This window comes from Fusarium fujikuroi, chromosome FFUJ_chr07 (genome assembly GCF_900079805.1).
Source record: "Fusarium fujikuroi IMI 58289 draft genome, chromosome FFUJ_chr07".
NCBI lineage: Eukaryota > Fungi > Ascomycota > Sordariomycetes > Hypocreales > Nectriaceae > Fusarium > Fusarium fujikuroi.
The window spans coordinates 1,416,560-1,433,353 of record NC_036628.1 but is presented as its reverse complement, the minus strand read 5'-3'; the positions used below and the strand labels follow the sequence as shown (position 1 = coordinate 1,433,353).

Here is a 16,794-nt window from a genome sequence, read left to right as displayed (position 1 = left end):
GAGCTCTCAGCGCAGGTATGCCGTAAAAAATTGGCACGCTTTAGGCCCTGCAATCGTCTCTCAATGATTTATTATCTAAAGTAAGAACAGCGACAAAGTCAACATTAGAAAATCATATTGTCATTTTAGAAGTTAAAGATAGGAATGATGTATTTTAGTTGTCTTGCCACCAAGAAATCAAACGAACAGCTCTAGATGAGCATAGAGCCTTTCTAAACCATGACCCCTCTAGCAAAGGTAAGTCGACACCTATAAAGCGTTCATGGGTATGATGCTGAGGGGTGCCTATTTTCTGTAGCTTATTCCGCGTTCAAGGAAGCGCTCCTGTTTTGCAATCTTTTTGCGATTCTTCTCCGAATAGTCATTCACTACTTCAATTTGTCCCGTGGCTTTACTCTCCTTGTTCTACATATTCATACCTACAGTACCTTACTTTGCCCAAGGTACCTACCTACCCACTATAGGTACGGCCTCCACTGTCCCTTGGTTGTCGAGCAAACGAGCTTAGACCATCGGATATTTGCATAATACATACGGCAGGCACAATCTTCAGTCGCGCTTTCTGGCGGATTTGTGCACTACCTGTGTATTTCACCTTATCTTTACCTAGCTCTGATGACGATTTGATATTTCAATGAAGGAGCAGGAAGTCTTTGCGGCGGTCATATCTACTCGCGCTCATTATGGCTTCGTCTCATGGATTCAATGTTATGAATCTAGCGCGTTCGTAACCTATGGATAATGAAGTTTTCTTGATGGTTGCAGCTACTAACATGCCCGATTCTAGGTGATGTGAAGGCTGGCTCAGTCAGAGATAGAGAAAAAGCTGTAGACGGTATATCTGCCTTTGGTTTTTCTCGACTCGGAGAGCTTACATTCATCTTAGAACTGGCACATCTTCTTAATCCACGGAATCGAGCTACAAATCTGTAAGCACAGAGCAACCCCCTTTTCGACCACTCTAACAATGAAAAGCTCCGACCTCGGTGACAAGAGTTACCATGAGATATTTGAAGCTATTTTCAGTTTCGTTCTTCGGGAGAAGCCTATTTTCTATGACAAGAAGAAGTCTCAAACAACAATAAATGCCACGACCTCTCGGCTATCGAAATGTGCCGATGCCGTACGCATGACTGTGGGACGTGGTAACCCAAAGATTGGACGAAAGACACTTCTCGCCATCGTGGACCACATCACTCAAGTTCTCCCAGGGCCTAATGACGATTTCGTGCCCCCTTTACTCCAGGACTACATCAAAGCTCTGACCGAGGTGCTTTCCAGGCCGGCCCACGTAGAGATTCTCGCCAGGAAGGAAGGCCACCCCTGGGAGCTCTGTGTTGAGTTCTTCCTCGGTGTTGCTCAGTTCTTGCTTCCTAACGAGGGAGATGTTTCGACCCGCGCATTGGCCCGAGCATCTCCGGCTTTGGTTCGATCATCACCAGCCCCAGGATCAGCAGGATATGGCCGATCTGGCGGACGATCAACTCCATCGACCCAAAGTCAGAAACGAGCTGCCCCTGGTGAAGGTGGCTTACTAAAAGATGTCTTGGAAGGACTGTACTATCTTGTTGTCGGTGGAAATGCACCCCTACTTCGGCAGTTCAAAGATATCACACCAGTAGTTCTCAGAGTCTTGAGTCTCAAGCAAGTCAGTCTTGGCTCTTTGCAGACTCTGGCGTTCGCTATCATCAATGCCGTGTTCTCTGCTACCCACGCTGATGATTTGGAGCACGCCAGCTCTCTGGTGCAAACACTGGTGCCGCTCATGAGTTACTGGTGGAGATCAGAGAAAGTATCTCAGGATGAAGTCATCCGTGCGTTAAGAATAGAGATCTGTAGAAGTATACTCTTGACACACCTTCACATAGAGTACTTGGCTCTCAGGTCGTCGGATGAAACCATACGCTCGGACTTGGAAGATTTGGTAGAGAACATCTGGTCTGAATACTCAAGGCGTGGTGAAGCATTCCGCCTCCAAATGAGCGACATCACATTTGCCTTATCCTCGTTGCCCACATATGGCCTACAACTGGATATTTTTGGCCTCCGATCACATAATGTTTATGGCGAGGGACATTGGGCTGTCGTCCAAAATCTGGCATTCCTGGAAGGTATCATGGCGCTGCCTCATCTGAGAAGACAAGGAGAGGATAATGGCGAACAAGATGAGCAACCGCGCAAAAGACGGCGAACTCGTCAAGATAATTCGAGTCGCATCCGGCTCAAGCTGAAGGCTGTCGATGTCTTGATCTGCAGGACTGCCCTGCAGTTGATCCCGTTTCTTTTAGCTCATAATTCATTAAGCCGTGAAGAACTTCTCGACTTATTGCCAGATTTGATATCGTTGGCGAATGACAAGAACCCGGTTACAGCTTCTTGGGCCCTCGTTGCCTCTGCAAGGTAAGATCACCCGTTCGATGGGCACTGTCCTACGGGGCATACTGCTAACATCATCAGCTGTATTGCTTACTCGGAAGGCTGTCATGATCAAGTGGACATGTGGCATCAGCTCTGGCGGTTCGCCATACGATCCGTCAGTCTGTCAGGAACGAGCCGAGCAGCCGCTGTGCTTCTACACCAGCTGCTTGAAGCAGACATCCTCCCTTATCACACCATTTCACAGGACATTAATAACATGGTTACAACTGCCGATGTCAGTGGACCTAGCACCTTGAGTGATGCCTCTATCAGCTTGATGTTTCATGTTCTTCATTTACGGAACGCGAAAGTCCCGAGCGCAAGCCAAAGTACATGTCATCATATCATTCGATGGGTGTTTCTAAGATGGAACCCAAGTGAGTTTGTTGTCCTGAACTCGAATAAACTTTAACGCCCTATAGATGAATCTGCTTTCGCATCCTATAACTCCTTGCATGTTCAGCCAATTCACTTGGCGAACCTAATTCGAACATGCTGTGGAACAACAACTCTGGAGTTGGCCATCCACCCGGCAGCTCCAGGAGGCCCATTGGCAGAGACCTGGAGTTCATTCAAAGAGATTGAGTCCTTCACACGGTACATACTTCTATCGGAAGATGCATCTAACAACCCCGCAACAGCCCGGAGTTGCAGCTTTTCAAAGCCTACAAACTCACCACCATTGGCGGATGCCAACACGCGTTATGCTTCCCAAAAACTCACCCTCGAGCTCTTTTACCCCAAATTGGGTGAGCTGATGGAGCTCTGTACGTCGTGGACAAAGAAGATGAATGAAGGTGGTATACAAATCTCTTTTGATCGCTTCCAAAGTCTTGTATCGGCCTGTTTGGCGGGCACATTGTTGCTACCATTGTTTGCCGATATCAACTCGACTCAGTCTTCGTCCGTTGAGTCAACTCTCAAAGAGATTCTAGAGAAAGGAATGCACTCTGCCCTGACGTCCGTTGAGCCCAATGCGTTTGTCGATTCAATCCTGCGAGCCGTCCGGCCCATTATGCCTGATTTAAATACGACAAGCCTCAACAGGGCTCTTGCAAACAACCCTGCCCTTCTGCAACTCTTTTCTCGAATGTGGAGTTCACTTGGAGAACAAAAGGATCAGACACAGCATGACAACAGCATCGACTTAATGGACATTGACGAGGACTTTGACTCACAAAGTAGCAGAGCAAGCTCGATTCATGCGCCAACGGTAGTCCCACGCTTCGACATTCAGATGAAGTTGGATACGCAGGCTTTCTATACAGAAACGAGGACGCGACTGCATTTTCTGTCTATAATAAATGACGACGTTGGGCAGATTGGCCTCATCCCTGATATCTACGTGGAACATCTCATCAACTTGCCGGACGATGACTTACTCATGTGCCAAAACCTGCTATTGGACATTTTTACCTCTGATCTCGTTGTTACACCAGACAACGCGCTTGCCATCATCGAAAGACTTGGGGAGTATATTGGTCAGCCTGATTATCAGTGTGCCGAAGTTGTGCTTAGCACCTGTATCGGAGTGATTGATGGCCTTCACCCCATTTGGCTGAACGATAAACGGCATCTCTCGGAGCGAGTAGGGGATCTTTATTATCACTTCATCAAGGTCTGTCTCACATCAAACATATTCTCGCCAAGGGCCCAAACATCAATGGTTCGATTATTGTTTACCCTGCTCCGCACCAACACAGAATATGGCAAAGATCAAGGGCTTGATTCGCCTCGAACATGCTTACTTTACATCCTGAAGAAAGGTCCAATGTTGGTGAAATTCGCTATCTCCCAGAGGATCGCTAGCGTTTTCGATCTTTTTGTTCTCAAGCTTCACGATGAAGTTTTTGTGGATGTGCTGGACAGTTTACCAACCAATCCTCTCGATACCACTGGCATCGCATTCCGCTTGCTAGTTTTGTCAAATCTCGCCTGCCGATGGTCGACATTGCTTCGGAGATGTACATATCACATTTTTGAGACCCCAGGAAAGATATTAGACTCAACTCAGTATGCAACTCGATGCTTGATCAATGTGTCAAACACACTGAAATTGGAATCACCAAAAGCCTTGTTCCGCCTGTTCTCCCGCCAACTCTTGTATACCTGGTTGGAATGTGATCCGATTGAGGATATCCCGTTCTCCATCTTTGGCTTCGCGACACTCGGAGATCTCCTCAAGTCAGCCCAGTCCGAAGCCATTGGCTTGACAGTAATGAGGGGGCAAGATGAGGCATTTGCAGAAGTGTGCCGCAACTTGGGGAATTCTGAAAGCGACCTCGTTCGTCAAAATTTCACTACCGCCATTGCATATAGCATGATCTTTGGCGACTCCAATGGGGGCGAGGACAAGGACCGAGGCGAGGCACATATCAAAAAGTTGCTCGGAAGTCAAGTGTACATGGACTCTATTTATATCAACCTTGTTGATATAGCGGCCCTCTTCTTTGACCTTATCGACCAAGAAAATTCTCTAGAGAGGGTGTTTGCCAGGTACAAGCTTGACTACGCTGGCGAGATCATGGGTGCTGTGAAAGCCATTTCTCACTCACCTGCTGAGCTACCAGCGAACCAGCAGCCAATGTTCAAGGCCAAATATCTCATCCATGAACTTTACAGGCTCTGCCAAAACACGGAGTTCCAATTTCACGACCTATGGACGCCACCTGTAGTTGTCTCGATCGCTCGGAAGCTTCTCAACACGGTGCATCCGGCTTTAGGCCCCTTACACGCATGCTCTGTTCTCCGCAAGGTCCGTGTCTTGATTTCTCTTGCTGGCCAAGTCGCTTGGGACTCTTACCCCCTGGAAATGCTCCTGAATGCAACGCGTAAATTTATCACGGACTCGGAGTGTGCAGATGATGCACTTGGAATTAGCCAGTATCTCCTGGGTCAAGGTGCCAAGCATCTCAGCAACATGCCATCGTTTCTCGCTGGTTATGCCTTGTCGACCCTCGCGTCGCTCCGAGTCTTCCTGGAATCAAGTCAGTCGAGCACCACCCAAGAGAGTCAGTTCAAAGCAACTATGAGCAAAGCAGAAAAGTTCCATGGATGGTTCAGCAAGTACCTTGAGGAGTATGACTCGCCAGTGTTTAAGGATCTTGCGCAAAAGAGTGCCTTTAAGTCCATAACACAGTCTGCTGCTCGCATTCGAGCTTCTGGAAATGCTGAAAGAGGCACTGCAGAGAGCAAATTATTGCTGGATATCATGGACGACGGTGGCGCAGATCACCAGCTTCTCAACGATTCTTCTCGACAACTAGCTCTCGGTCTTCTTTGTGGCGACTTTAGCATTCCTGCGTCAATCAAGGACGACATCATCGAATCTGATCATGATGCTGTAAAGCATTCTACGGCTGTATGGAAGAGCTGCGATACAGAAAATCTGAGCGAAGAGTATCTAGCATGGGCAGGACGAGTTGTCGGACGAGCCTTTTCGGCTTCCGGAGAGATTCCAGTCAATATTCTACGCGAATCACATCTTACTCGCTACCAAAAAATAGCTCCAGGGTCAAATGGCTCAGAGATGGGAATACTTTACCTGCTTCAGGACCTCACCTCAAATCCCGATTCTGTCACTGCTGGTCTTGCCGAGGCTGCTCTACGATCCATCGTCTCAGATGCCGCTATACTTGAGGATGAACCACTAACTGTAGCTTGTCAGAAGAGTCTAACAGAGTCTCTCTTAATAACTTCCCAATGGGGCTCGCACAGATCTCCCCCGTCTGACAAGGCCCCTATTACTCCTTCTTCACCAGATCAGCAGGATGTGTGGTCTGTAGAAATCACTTCAAAAGAGTGGCTCCCGAGCCTGAGTGCACACCTTGCCCAATGTGTTCCAGAGTCAATCATTCTCTCAGTCCTAGCCCCTATTCTCGCCAGAGTTGAGCACTTTGCGGAGAGCGCGTTTCCCTTCGTTGCTCATCTTGCGCTCTACTTTCCGATAAATCAGCAACACTCCCCTAAGCGCCCATTTTCTGTGGCAATCAAGAGCTGGCTGAAATGCTCTGATCCTGTAGCCAAAGAAAATCTAAAGCTGCTCATCAACATGCTTCTGTATCTCAGGACACAGCAGTACCCCAAAGAATCTTCAATAGCTGACCGATCGTATTGGCTCGAGGTGGATTCCGCGATGGTTGCATCAACGGCGTCGCGATGCGGAATGTATAAGACCGCTTTGCTTTTCGCTGAGTATGTTACTCCTGAAACCTCGCGGTCCTCAAGAAGGTCCTCAGCCACAAAGGAGGTGGATATGAGTGACACTCTCCTTACGATCTTTGAGAACATCGATGATCCAGATGCATACTATGGGCTACCTGAAGAACCTAGTCTTTCTAAGGTTGTCGCTCGCGTAGAATATGAGAATGATGGTCCCAGGAGTCTTGCATTCCGAGGCGCCATGTACGACAACCACATATTCTACGGAGATCCAATGACTCAGTTAGACGAACAAGCCTTGGTCAGAGCCCTGGATACACTTGGGTTGTCAGGACTCTCAAACTCACTTCTTCAGACACAACAAAACATGGAGTCATCCCCAGCTGCTCTCGAGGACACTTTCAATACTGCTAGGAAATTAGGGATTTGGAACCTTCCTGCTCCCTCAAGTGATCATCACGCGGTCACAGTATACAAAGCGTATCAAAGTATTTCTCAGGCAGCCGATATTACGAAAATCCGAATGGCTGTGCATGAGGGCTTCAGTCGCACAATGAGGAGCTTGGCTGCCCTCGACCTGAACGCAACTTCATTGAGGAAACGACTTGGAGCTTTGGCATCCTTAACAGAACTTGATGACGTTATAGGGGTTTCTGATACTGCAGAGATGGATGGTCTCATCGAAAAATTCAAAACTCGAAGCGATTGGATGCGGAGCGGACTGTGAGTATACGTTATTATTCGTAGAGCAAGCTACTAATCATCCAATTAGGTACGGTAGTGTCAGCCAGATCTTGTCTTGCCGTGCGTCTACGATGAGCATGGTCAGTCAGCAGAATACCCTTCGAACAAATATCAAGCTTTCCGCGGCGGCTGCACGGCATATGGAGGTAGAAGCAATGATCACCGCATCTCAGATTTATCGTTATCACCAAGCGACACAAGAGAGTCTCAGAATATCCACTGGGCTCACCAAGCTCATCCCGACATGCGCCACCTTGGACATTCATGTTGATGCAGCGGTCAACATCGAGACAGCTAATTCTCTCTGGGATTATGGTCAAATGAGCACATCCATTCGTATGCTCCAAGGCATAGACAGAGATGCTTCCCTCAAAAAGCAAACTCTGCCGGTCAGCCGATCTGACTTGCTTTCAAAGATTGGGTATCAGGTCTCTGTCGCTCGCCTTGAAGAGCCACATGACATTCAGAAAAACTACCTGGAACCTGCACTCAAGGAGCTCAAAGGCAAAGGTCAAGGTCGGCAAGCAGCTGCTGTATTCCATCAGTTTGCCATGTTCTGTGATCAACAACTGCAGGACCCAGATGGCCTGGAAGACTTGAAGAGACTTCAAAGTCTAAAGAAGGCCAAGGGCGATGAAGTGTCAGAACTGAAAACCCTAGTCAGCGGCACAAAGGATGCTCAGCTGAAAACCAGATATTCACATGTCTTGAACAAGGAGAAGCAATGGCTGGACCTTGATGAGCAGGAACTACGGCGAGTTGAGCAGACTCGCAGTGAATTCGTTCGGCTGAGTCTCGAGAACTACCTCCTATCTCTTATTGCCTCTGATGAACACAATAACGACGCCCTTCGTTTCACGGCTCTTTGGCTGGAACGATCAGAAGAGGAGACTACGAACAAGGCGGTTATGCGACATTTGTCCGACGTCCCAACAAGGAAGTTTGCTGGTCTTACCAATCAACTGACATCCCGACTTCAAGACCAAGACACCTCATTTCAGAAATTACTGTTGGAGCTGGTCTACAAAATTTGCGTAGACCATCCTTATCACGGGATGTATCAGATCTGGTCTGGAACCAAGGCAAAAGCACAGCAGAAGGATGATGTAGCTGTTCTTCGTGTCAGAGCAACAGATCGTATTGCGAAACGCCTTGCTGAGACGCAATCTGTTGCCAACATTTGGCTCTCGATCGACAAGACAAGCAAATACTATCATGCTCTTGCTATGGACCGGAACCCCAATAGGTACAAGTCTGGTGCGAAGATTCCGCTTAAAGAGTCTTCGCCCGGGCACAACCTGATTAACTGCTTGATCAAATATCGGATTCCATCTCCAACTATGCACATCGAACTCTCCCATACAAAAGATTACTCAAAGGTCCCGATCATATCCAAATTAGAGCCCACCATGACCATCGCTTCAGGCGTCAGTGCTCCCAAAATCATTACTGCCATTGGGAGTGATGGTGTGCGCTACAAACAGCTTGTAAAAGGAGGGCACGATGACCTGCGACAGGATGCTATCATGGAACAGGTCTTTTCGGCTGTATCGTCTCTGCTGAAGCTTCATAGGACGACTCAGCAGCGCAACCTAGGGATCAGGACATACAAGGTATTGCCGCTCACTGCATCTTCAGGTTTGATTGAATTTGTCCCCAACACGATCCCACTTCATGAGTTCTTGATGCCCGCCCATGAAAGATACCACCCAAGAGACTTGAAGGGCTCCCAATGTCGTAAGGAAATATTTGGGGTCCAAAGTCGGACGGTGGAAACTCGAATCAGCACTTATCGCAAGGTCACGGAGAAATTCCACCCAGTCATGAGATACTTCTTTATGGAACACTTTATGGATCCAGATGAATGGTTCCTAAAAAGACTAGCGTACACCAGAAGCACTGCGGCTATATCGATGTTGGGACACGTTCTCGGTTTAGGAGACCGGCATGGGCACAACATTCTCTTGGACCACAAGACGGGGGAAGTTGTCCACATTGACTTGGGTGTTGCATTTGAGGCTGGTCGTATCCTGCCAGTACCGGAGTTGGTCCCCTTCAGACTGACAAGAGACATTGTGGATGGAATGGGAATCACCAAGACAGAAGGCGTCTTCCGGAGATGCTGTGAGTTTACGCTAGATGCTCTAAGAGAAGAGCAGTACTCGATCATGACAATCTTGGACGTGTTGCGGTTTGATCCGCTGTATACGTGGTCGATCTCACCACTCCGACTTGCCAAACTCCAAAAGGCGAGACACAATGACGAAACCCCAATGGATGATGAACAAAGCGAGGCAGAGACAAAGAAGGGCAAAAGGGCTGCAGGCCACGTCAATGAACCATCTGAAGCTGACAGAGCTTTAGAGATTGTAAGGAAGAAGCTCTCGAAAACATTGAGTGTGACTGCAACAGTAAACAAGTTGATCAACCAAGCCACCGATGAGCGAAATTTGGCAGTGTTGTATTCTGGTAAGCTGATCAGATGTCACCAACTTGGGTTCACAGCTAACAGGCCCCTTTTCCTAGGTTGGGCAGCATATGCTTAAGATGTTAGGCAGAAGCCTACTTGAGGCAGAGAGAAATGTAACACATAATCATTTTTGTAGTTGGCGACGTACTGAGGACTGATACCTAATAGACGGCACAGCGAATAGGCATATCACACATAGGTAGCTCGAGCTCAGCTCAAGGCGTCAATTGCATTTCAGTATTACTAGTGCACAGTTGGAGATGCGGCGATTTAATTGATAATGATTTCATGAACGTTTGTTATCACTCGGGGAAGTTCAAGCTGTCAAAACGTTGGTGTAAGTCGGGAGTTGCTAATATCCAATGATTACCCTAAGTAATTAAAGTACTTAGACTGAATTTAATAAGAAGAGCTCGAAGAGTTGAATTGATTCAGAGAAGCCATAAATGGAGCGAGAATGCCAGTCTTTTGTTCTTTCTTGTAGCATTATGTAGGCGGAGTAGTAGTTAGTACCCAAGCGTTGCATTTCTTTTGTCATACAAACCGATGACGCTCTTTATTAAGCCAGAGATAGATGGCGGTAGCTCCAGTTTCTTATCTTATCATGGATTCAATCACCTTCAATCAATCAACACGCCCACCTCGTAAACATTGTTATTCAGACTTGCCATCATCTCCAGAAGTACTGCCTTGACTCTTCTTCGAGTTAGTCCATTTTCGTTTGATTCTAATCAAGAAACACTCTGATAATACACTTCTCGCCCACGTCTGCTCACCGTCGAATACCGCAACCAAACACCGGACAGTCCGAGAAACCGAGGCCTGCGCGACAGCTCTTTGTACGGTTGTTCCAGGCCTCGTTCTTTTCTTGATATATCGCCTGGGTTCACTCCATGCAACCGTTGGCGCCGGAAACAACCTCTCCCTCCCGGCGAAGGCCGCGGTTAGACTCATCATCCTCAGCTTCACCTCCCCTTGCCACCTCTAAGCGGGCGCGCTTCGAAATGACCACCGCTAAAGCGCGGGGCAAGCTCCCCGAGACCATCGACCTCACGCAGGCACCTTCTGCGTTCAAGCCTCACTCTGGTTCCAAGAAGCTTGTTATCAAGAATCTGCGGGCGCCCACGAGTCGAGATACCCAGGTCGCGGAGTACTATAAACGGACGGAGAAGGAGCTCGAGGATTCCTTAGAGGCTGTCTTTGCGGGACGGACACCTAATGTCCCCTTGGAGAGGCTGTACAGGGGTGTCGAGGATGTCTGTCGAAAGGGGGATCCCGCAAAGGTGTACCAGATGCTCAAAGAGAGAATCGATGTGCACTTGCAGCGGATTGTGCTACCCAGAATCCAGAAGAATGGTCATGCTTCGAACCTCGATACTGTGAAGAGCGTACTAGCGGAATGGAAGACTTGGAATACACAAACGGTAGGCTGGATGTTTGTATATAGGTTTGAGATGCTAAGAAACACTTGCAGATATTGATCAGATCAACATTCAGCTACCTCGATCGAACATATTTACTACAGAAGAATCTTGCATCTATAAACGATATGGCGATCCAGCAGTTCAGAAAAATGGCATTCCCATCCCAGAGTCAAGCCTATAGAAACTCGGTCGGCGTGAAGCTAATCGCAGGTGTTTGCGATTTGGTTGAGCATGATCGAAGAGGCATCGACCAAATCGAACCTGCATTACTGAAAGATTCCATCATGATGCTTTATGTTTTGGAGGTCTATGTCAAGCACTTTGAGCCCTACTTCTTAGAGAAGTCTGAGAGATACTTGAAAGAATTTGGCGAAGCCTGGAGCACGTCAAGTCTCAAGGACTACATTTTGGTTTGCGAGAAGTTACTGAAAAAGGAAGACTATCGCTGCATCCAATTCAATTTCGATAGTACGACGGAGAAGCAACTTATGGACTCTGCGCACGCCCATCTCATCACCAACTACTCAGAAAAGCTTCTCAACGGTGGGAACCTGGCGAAGCTGCTGGCTGATAGAGAAGTTGAGTCAATGAAGGCTTTGTATGACTTGCTTCGGTTATCAGGGATCCAAAAGAAGATGAAAGATCCATGGGGCGACTACATTCGATCAACTGGTTCGGCAATCATCAGCGACAAAGACAAGGGTGACCAAATGGTTTTGCGCTTATTAGAGCTCCGCCGATCACTCGACCTGATGATCCGAGATGCTTTTAATAAGGACGAAGACTTCCTTTGGGGCATGAGGGATTCTTTTGGGAAGTTCATGAACGACCGCAAAGCTGCATCTTGCTGGGACACGGGAACATCCAAAATCGGCGAGATGATCGCCAAATATATCGACATGCTTCTGCGAGGTGGCTTGAAGTCACTACCAAAGGAGCTTCTGTCAGATGTGAAAGATCGAGCGACAGCTGAGAAGGAAGGCCAAGCCAGCACAGGTGATGAAGATGCTGAGCTTGATAGACAGCTTGACCAGGCGCTCGAGCTGTTCCGCTTCATCGAGGGCAAGGACGCCTTCGAGGCATTTTACAAGAAAGACTTGGCTCGGAGATTGCTCATGGGACGAAGTGCCAGCCAAGACGCTGAGCGCAACATGCTAACAAAGCTTCGAGGAGAGTGCGGTGCTAACTTTACACATAATCTGGAACAGATGTTCAAGGACCAGGAACTCGGCAAGGATGAAATGGAGTCTTTCAAGCAATGGCGTCAAGGAAGTGCTGAGCGCAAGAATTCTCTGGACCTTTCCGTCATGATTTTGTCCGCTGCCGCGTGGCCAACTTACCCAGATGTTCGTCTCAACCTGCCGGATGAGGTTGCCACGCAAATCGAGAGGTTTGACAAGTATTACAAGAATAAGCATACCGGACGAGCCTTGACGTGGAAGCACTCATTGGCTCACTGCTCCCTCAAGGGCATCTTCGCCAAGGGGCCGAAGGAGCTTCTTGTATCTGCATACCAGGCTGTGGTTCTGATGATGTTCAACAGCGTGCCGGCTGATGGATTCTTGGCATATGAACAGATCGCGACGGGAACCGGTCTTTCAGGCGGTGATCTTGATCGCACACTTCAGTCGCTCGCTTGCGGCAAAGCGCGAGTGCTTACCAAGCACCCAAAAGGCCGTGATGTCAAGCCTACTGATACGTTTACTTTTAACAAAACATTTACAGACCCCAAGTACAGAGTCAAGATCAATCAGATCCAGCTGAAGGAGACAAAGGAGGAGAACAAGGCTACACATGAAAGGATCGCTCAAGACCGACGCTTTGAGACACAGGCGGCCATCGTTAGAATAATGAAAAGTCGTAAGAGCATGGGTCACAGTGACCTGGTGGCAGAGGTTATCAACCTGACAAAGAAAAGAGGTAGTGTTGAGCCGGCGGCGATCAAGAAGGAGATCGAAAGGTATGTGATGCCATACGTTAATGATACTGTCCGGAGGTGGCTGACGCGATATACAGTCTTATCGAGAAGGATTACATCGAAAGAGAGGGCAACGCCTATGTGTACCTGGCATAAGGCTTGGAAAGTCGGGTAATGGAGATTGGTGAGGCAAGGCTATCAGGCTCAACGATGAAGACGGCATTAGAACGATGTATAGGCATAAAGCAACCGAATGCTACAACGACACAGACATGTCTGTGTCCATACCAATGAATTTGATTTCTATGTCAAAACATGACTGCCTTGGAGCAAACGACGGAATCTGGGAATCGAACATCGAACATCGAACAAAAAGAAACGAAGCAAGGGGGGGACCATAGTCGGCAAGGTAAATGGTTGAGTAACATATTGTTAACTGACTGAGCTACTTCGCTGAATGAGTAGACACCTACTTTGATATATAACCATGTGGCTCATGTCTGCAAGAAGCCGTTGATTGGTGAGGATGGTGTGTTGGGGTTGATGGGGCGTGGGTGCCTAGAGGGCTGAAGTGATATCCTTGCTGTTTGCGAGCTTCATCAGTTCTCCCAAGCTGAGCTGCCTCAAACTAAATCTGAGCTCAAGTGATTTTATATGAGACAGCTTTGGTTCCAGAATTGGAAAAACGCCAATGGGTTGGATGTAGGCTTTTCTAATCTAAGATATCTTGAAATGAAAATATGCCCATGTCTATAGCACTTTGAGTACCGTGGCAGCTCGAATGTGATAACCACAATAAACCTCCTTACAAGCTCCGAGCCACGATGGAACTTGCAGCCTGCCATGAAATGACCTGCGCCTCTGTATAAGCCCGTACACTCGTCAATATTCAGAGCCAAGGGGCTTCAAAGAAATCTGGACAACACGATGATGCTGTATTGTTCCGTACCGTGGCCAGATTTGAAGAAGGTCATTTCATGACTTGACATGGTAGGAGAGGAGGAACATGATATCACTCCCAGCCCAGCAGATTGCTATGGATGGCGGGAAAGTAAAAACAGAAGAGCAAGCAGAGTTTACCAGTACGAATCCGTTATGATGAATCTTTACCAGCACAAGGAGCTGTGCCCTTCGAAATGGACGAGTTACACAAGAAGATGAACACTGATGGATGTATCGCAATCGCGAAATAGAGACCCTCCTGATATTTCTAGGTTTATGGTTCTGCACCAATACGAGGGTATTCGAAATTATTTCGATCTGTTCCTCCAGTTTCTGACTTGAACAACTCGTTATCGGTACCTCATCTACCAAAAACAGATTGAAAATAGAAACCGAGTCGTGAATGTGGTATTCGTGGCCTATTGCAGAGAAGATAGGACCAACGCGTTCTGTTGAGCTGACGGATTCGGCCTCGAATGAGAATGGCAAGGCCATTGAGAGGCAGAAGGTTGAAAAGGCCACACAGAGAGAGACTCACCGACGGCATTAAAAGGGATAAGAAGGTGAGTCTAGACTTGACACAGCATTCTCCTGGCATGTCACCAGTCACACAGTGCTCTGAGGATAACAAGTTTTGGTATCTATCTATTTCAGTCTCCAGACAAACACACCCATAGGTAGTAACTTCAGACTTGGACTAGTGGCTCCATGGGACATTGGGAAGACATTGTATCACTCGAGATCTTGGTGCTTCACATCGGGCGTGTTTAAGACGATAAGCAGGTATTTCCTGAATATCTACCGACTGACGTTAGTTTGGTCACGGATAATGCTCTGCCGCTCTGATTCCTAGAGAAGCATTCTGAAGGCAAATGATGCTATCGACCGTTGATGAATGTCGCCGGCGTAAACCAATACCTAACCAAGACTTGTCAATCACACTCGGATTAACAAAAAGAGTAATCGGTCGCCCTCGGAACAAGAAGGAAAAGGAAAAGGAAAAGGAAAAGCAAAGCAAAGTAAAGTACTTAATCGACCCCTCACGAGGCATCCACAAGGCAATCATATTTGGGCGCCCGGCCAAAGTTAGCAGACATGAACTGAGGGTGTGAAGGAGAAACGCCCTGAATATTCTGTCGCAAAAGTTAGGTACAACAGACACGCCCGTTCAGAGTTGGATTCCCCATAGAACTTGGGCATGTCTCAGTGTAACCTCAGTTGACAGGCGGCCAGTTGCCTGATCATCGACGGTTGTATCGCCATCGGCAGGAATTGATACATTGAACCCTCTTGACAGGTCACACGGCCACGCGGTAGACACGCTTTTGTATTATGCGTTGCTGTGTCGTGCTGTGCTATGCTTTGCTGTCTCAAATCAAGACTGAGAAACCCCGTATTCATGTCTCAGAATCCAGACCCAACTCATAACGACTCAAAACTTGAAACATGTTCACTTTCGCCTCATTTTGTTGTCGCATTGTATCTCGACGTATAGAAACCCTCAGAGGCCATCCATCATCAACAGCCTGCGCCGCACATGCACTTCTAGACTGGGTCATTCATTCATTCATTCATTCTACTACCTCCCGCATTACAATATGTTCGACATACTCACATAGTCTGGAGTTAGTTGCAGCACAACTAGGGCGCTTCTCGACCAAACTGCTGACTATATCGTGCATAAGGTGGGATGGGCCGTGACGCGGTGTAAATGGATTGCGTTACCACCATCTAACTAACTTAAGAGGCATCTACACTTTGGACACACTCGCCTCCAAGGCTAGGCAATCGAGGCTGGTTGAGTCATTATGCCTCAATATCACACTTTATGCGCATTTTCAACCATGTTATTAATCCCAACTGCCGCTGACTTGGCGAACCAACAGACCAAAGTACCTATCTAGGTAGAATCGTAGTATGCACTTTAGAACAACTGTCTGTCTGCCTTGCCGGAGATCCATGGGTAATCAATGGCCGTATTAACCAAATATGCACATCATTCAGCTCGCTACTGTACATTCTCTGCAATCACTTGCATACCCGACCTTCCCGTGAAGCTATTCCTTAGTGCAACCCTCAGCTTGTTTCACCGATTCCTCGATATGTCCAACCCGGACCTGTCGCTCTCACTTTCGTGCCATGGCGGACAAGGCCTAATTCCACGATAGACTATACTTCTCGATTGTGGCGATACGCTACGTCTGCGTCTGCGTCTGCCCTCTCGTCCTCTGTAGCACAAGTTTCGGATATATTCAACGACATCAACGCCCAACGAGTTCGTGGTGATTTCTTTTTGAGTCCAGCCATGGTGTATCCGAGGCAATCATCTGATTCAACAGCACAGCAATGTAGGGCCTCTCTCAACTCGAACAAATGGTTATGCAGCGTAAAATATCTCCAGATCATCGTGTTAAACTCTCACCGGGCGACCAAGGGCCGCAGAGTAACACACCCAGACACTTAGTCAAAGTGAACAGCATAGCATACCTAGCCAGCAGGAGATGCCGTATCCCAGAAACGGCGATCGCCTTCCTGCATATCTGGGCGCCGGCAGAACGGGCTGTCGGTGTCGGGTCAAAAATCGTCTCGGGTCAGCCTCTCGGCAACTTGCCTCATCATTCATCGTCGGTCGCCATATCAAGACAACATGCGGTAACACACAATGGAGGCGCCGGTTGAAAGGATCATCTTAAGCCGTTAGATTCTGCCGATTGCCT

The 16,794-nt window shown here is 47.8% G+C and overlaps 2 protein-coding genes; both read left to right on the top strand.

The window, feature by feature from the left end:
* Positions 1 to 683: 683 nt before the first annotated feature.
* On the top strand, positions 684 to 9,869 carry FFUJ_08654 (related to phosphotidylinositol kinase; the record flags this gene model as incomplete). XM_023580620.1 has 9 exons in its annotated part: positions 684 to 723; positions 788 to 835; positions 887 to 929; positions 976 to 1,814; positions 1,869 to 2,400; positions 2,458 to 2,795; positions 2,841 to 7,302; positions 7,352 to 9,792; positions 9,850 to 9,869. The coding sequence occupies 9 exons, from the start codon at positions 684 to 686 to the stop codon at positions 9,867 to 9,869; spliced, it is 8,763 nt and encodes a 2,920-aa protein (XP_023433366.1).
* Positions 9,870 to 10,797: 928 nt separating this feature from the next.
* Positions 10,798 to 13,291, top strand: FFUJ_08655 (4A-like cullin; the record flags this gene model as incomplete). XM_023580619.1 has 3 exons in its annotated part: positions 10,798 to 11,217; positions 11,268 to 13,177; positions 13,234 to 13,291. The coding sequence occupies 3 exons, from the start codon at positions 10,798 to 10,800 to the stop codon at positions 13,289 to 13,291; spliced, it is 2,388 nt and encodes a 795-aa protein (XP_023433365.1).
* Positions 13,292 to 16,794: the final 3,503 nt, after the last annotated feature.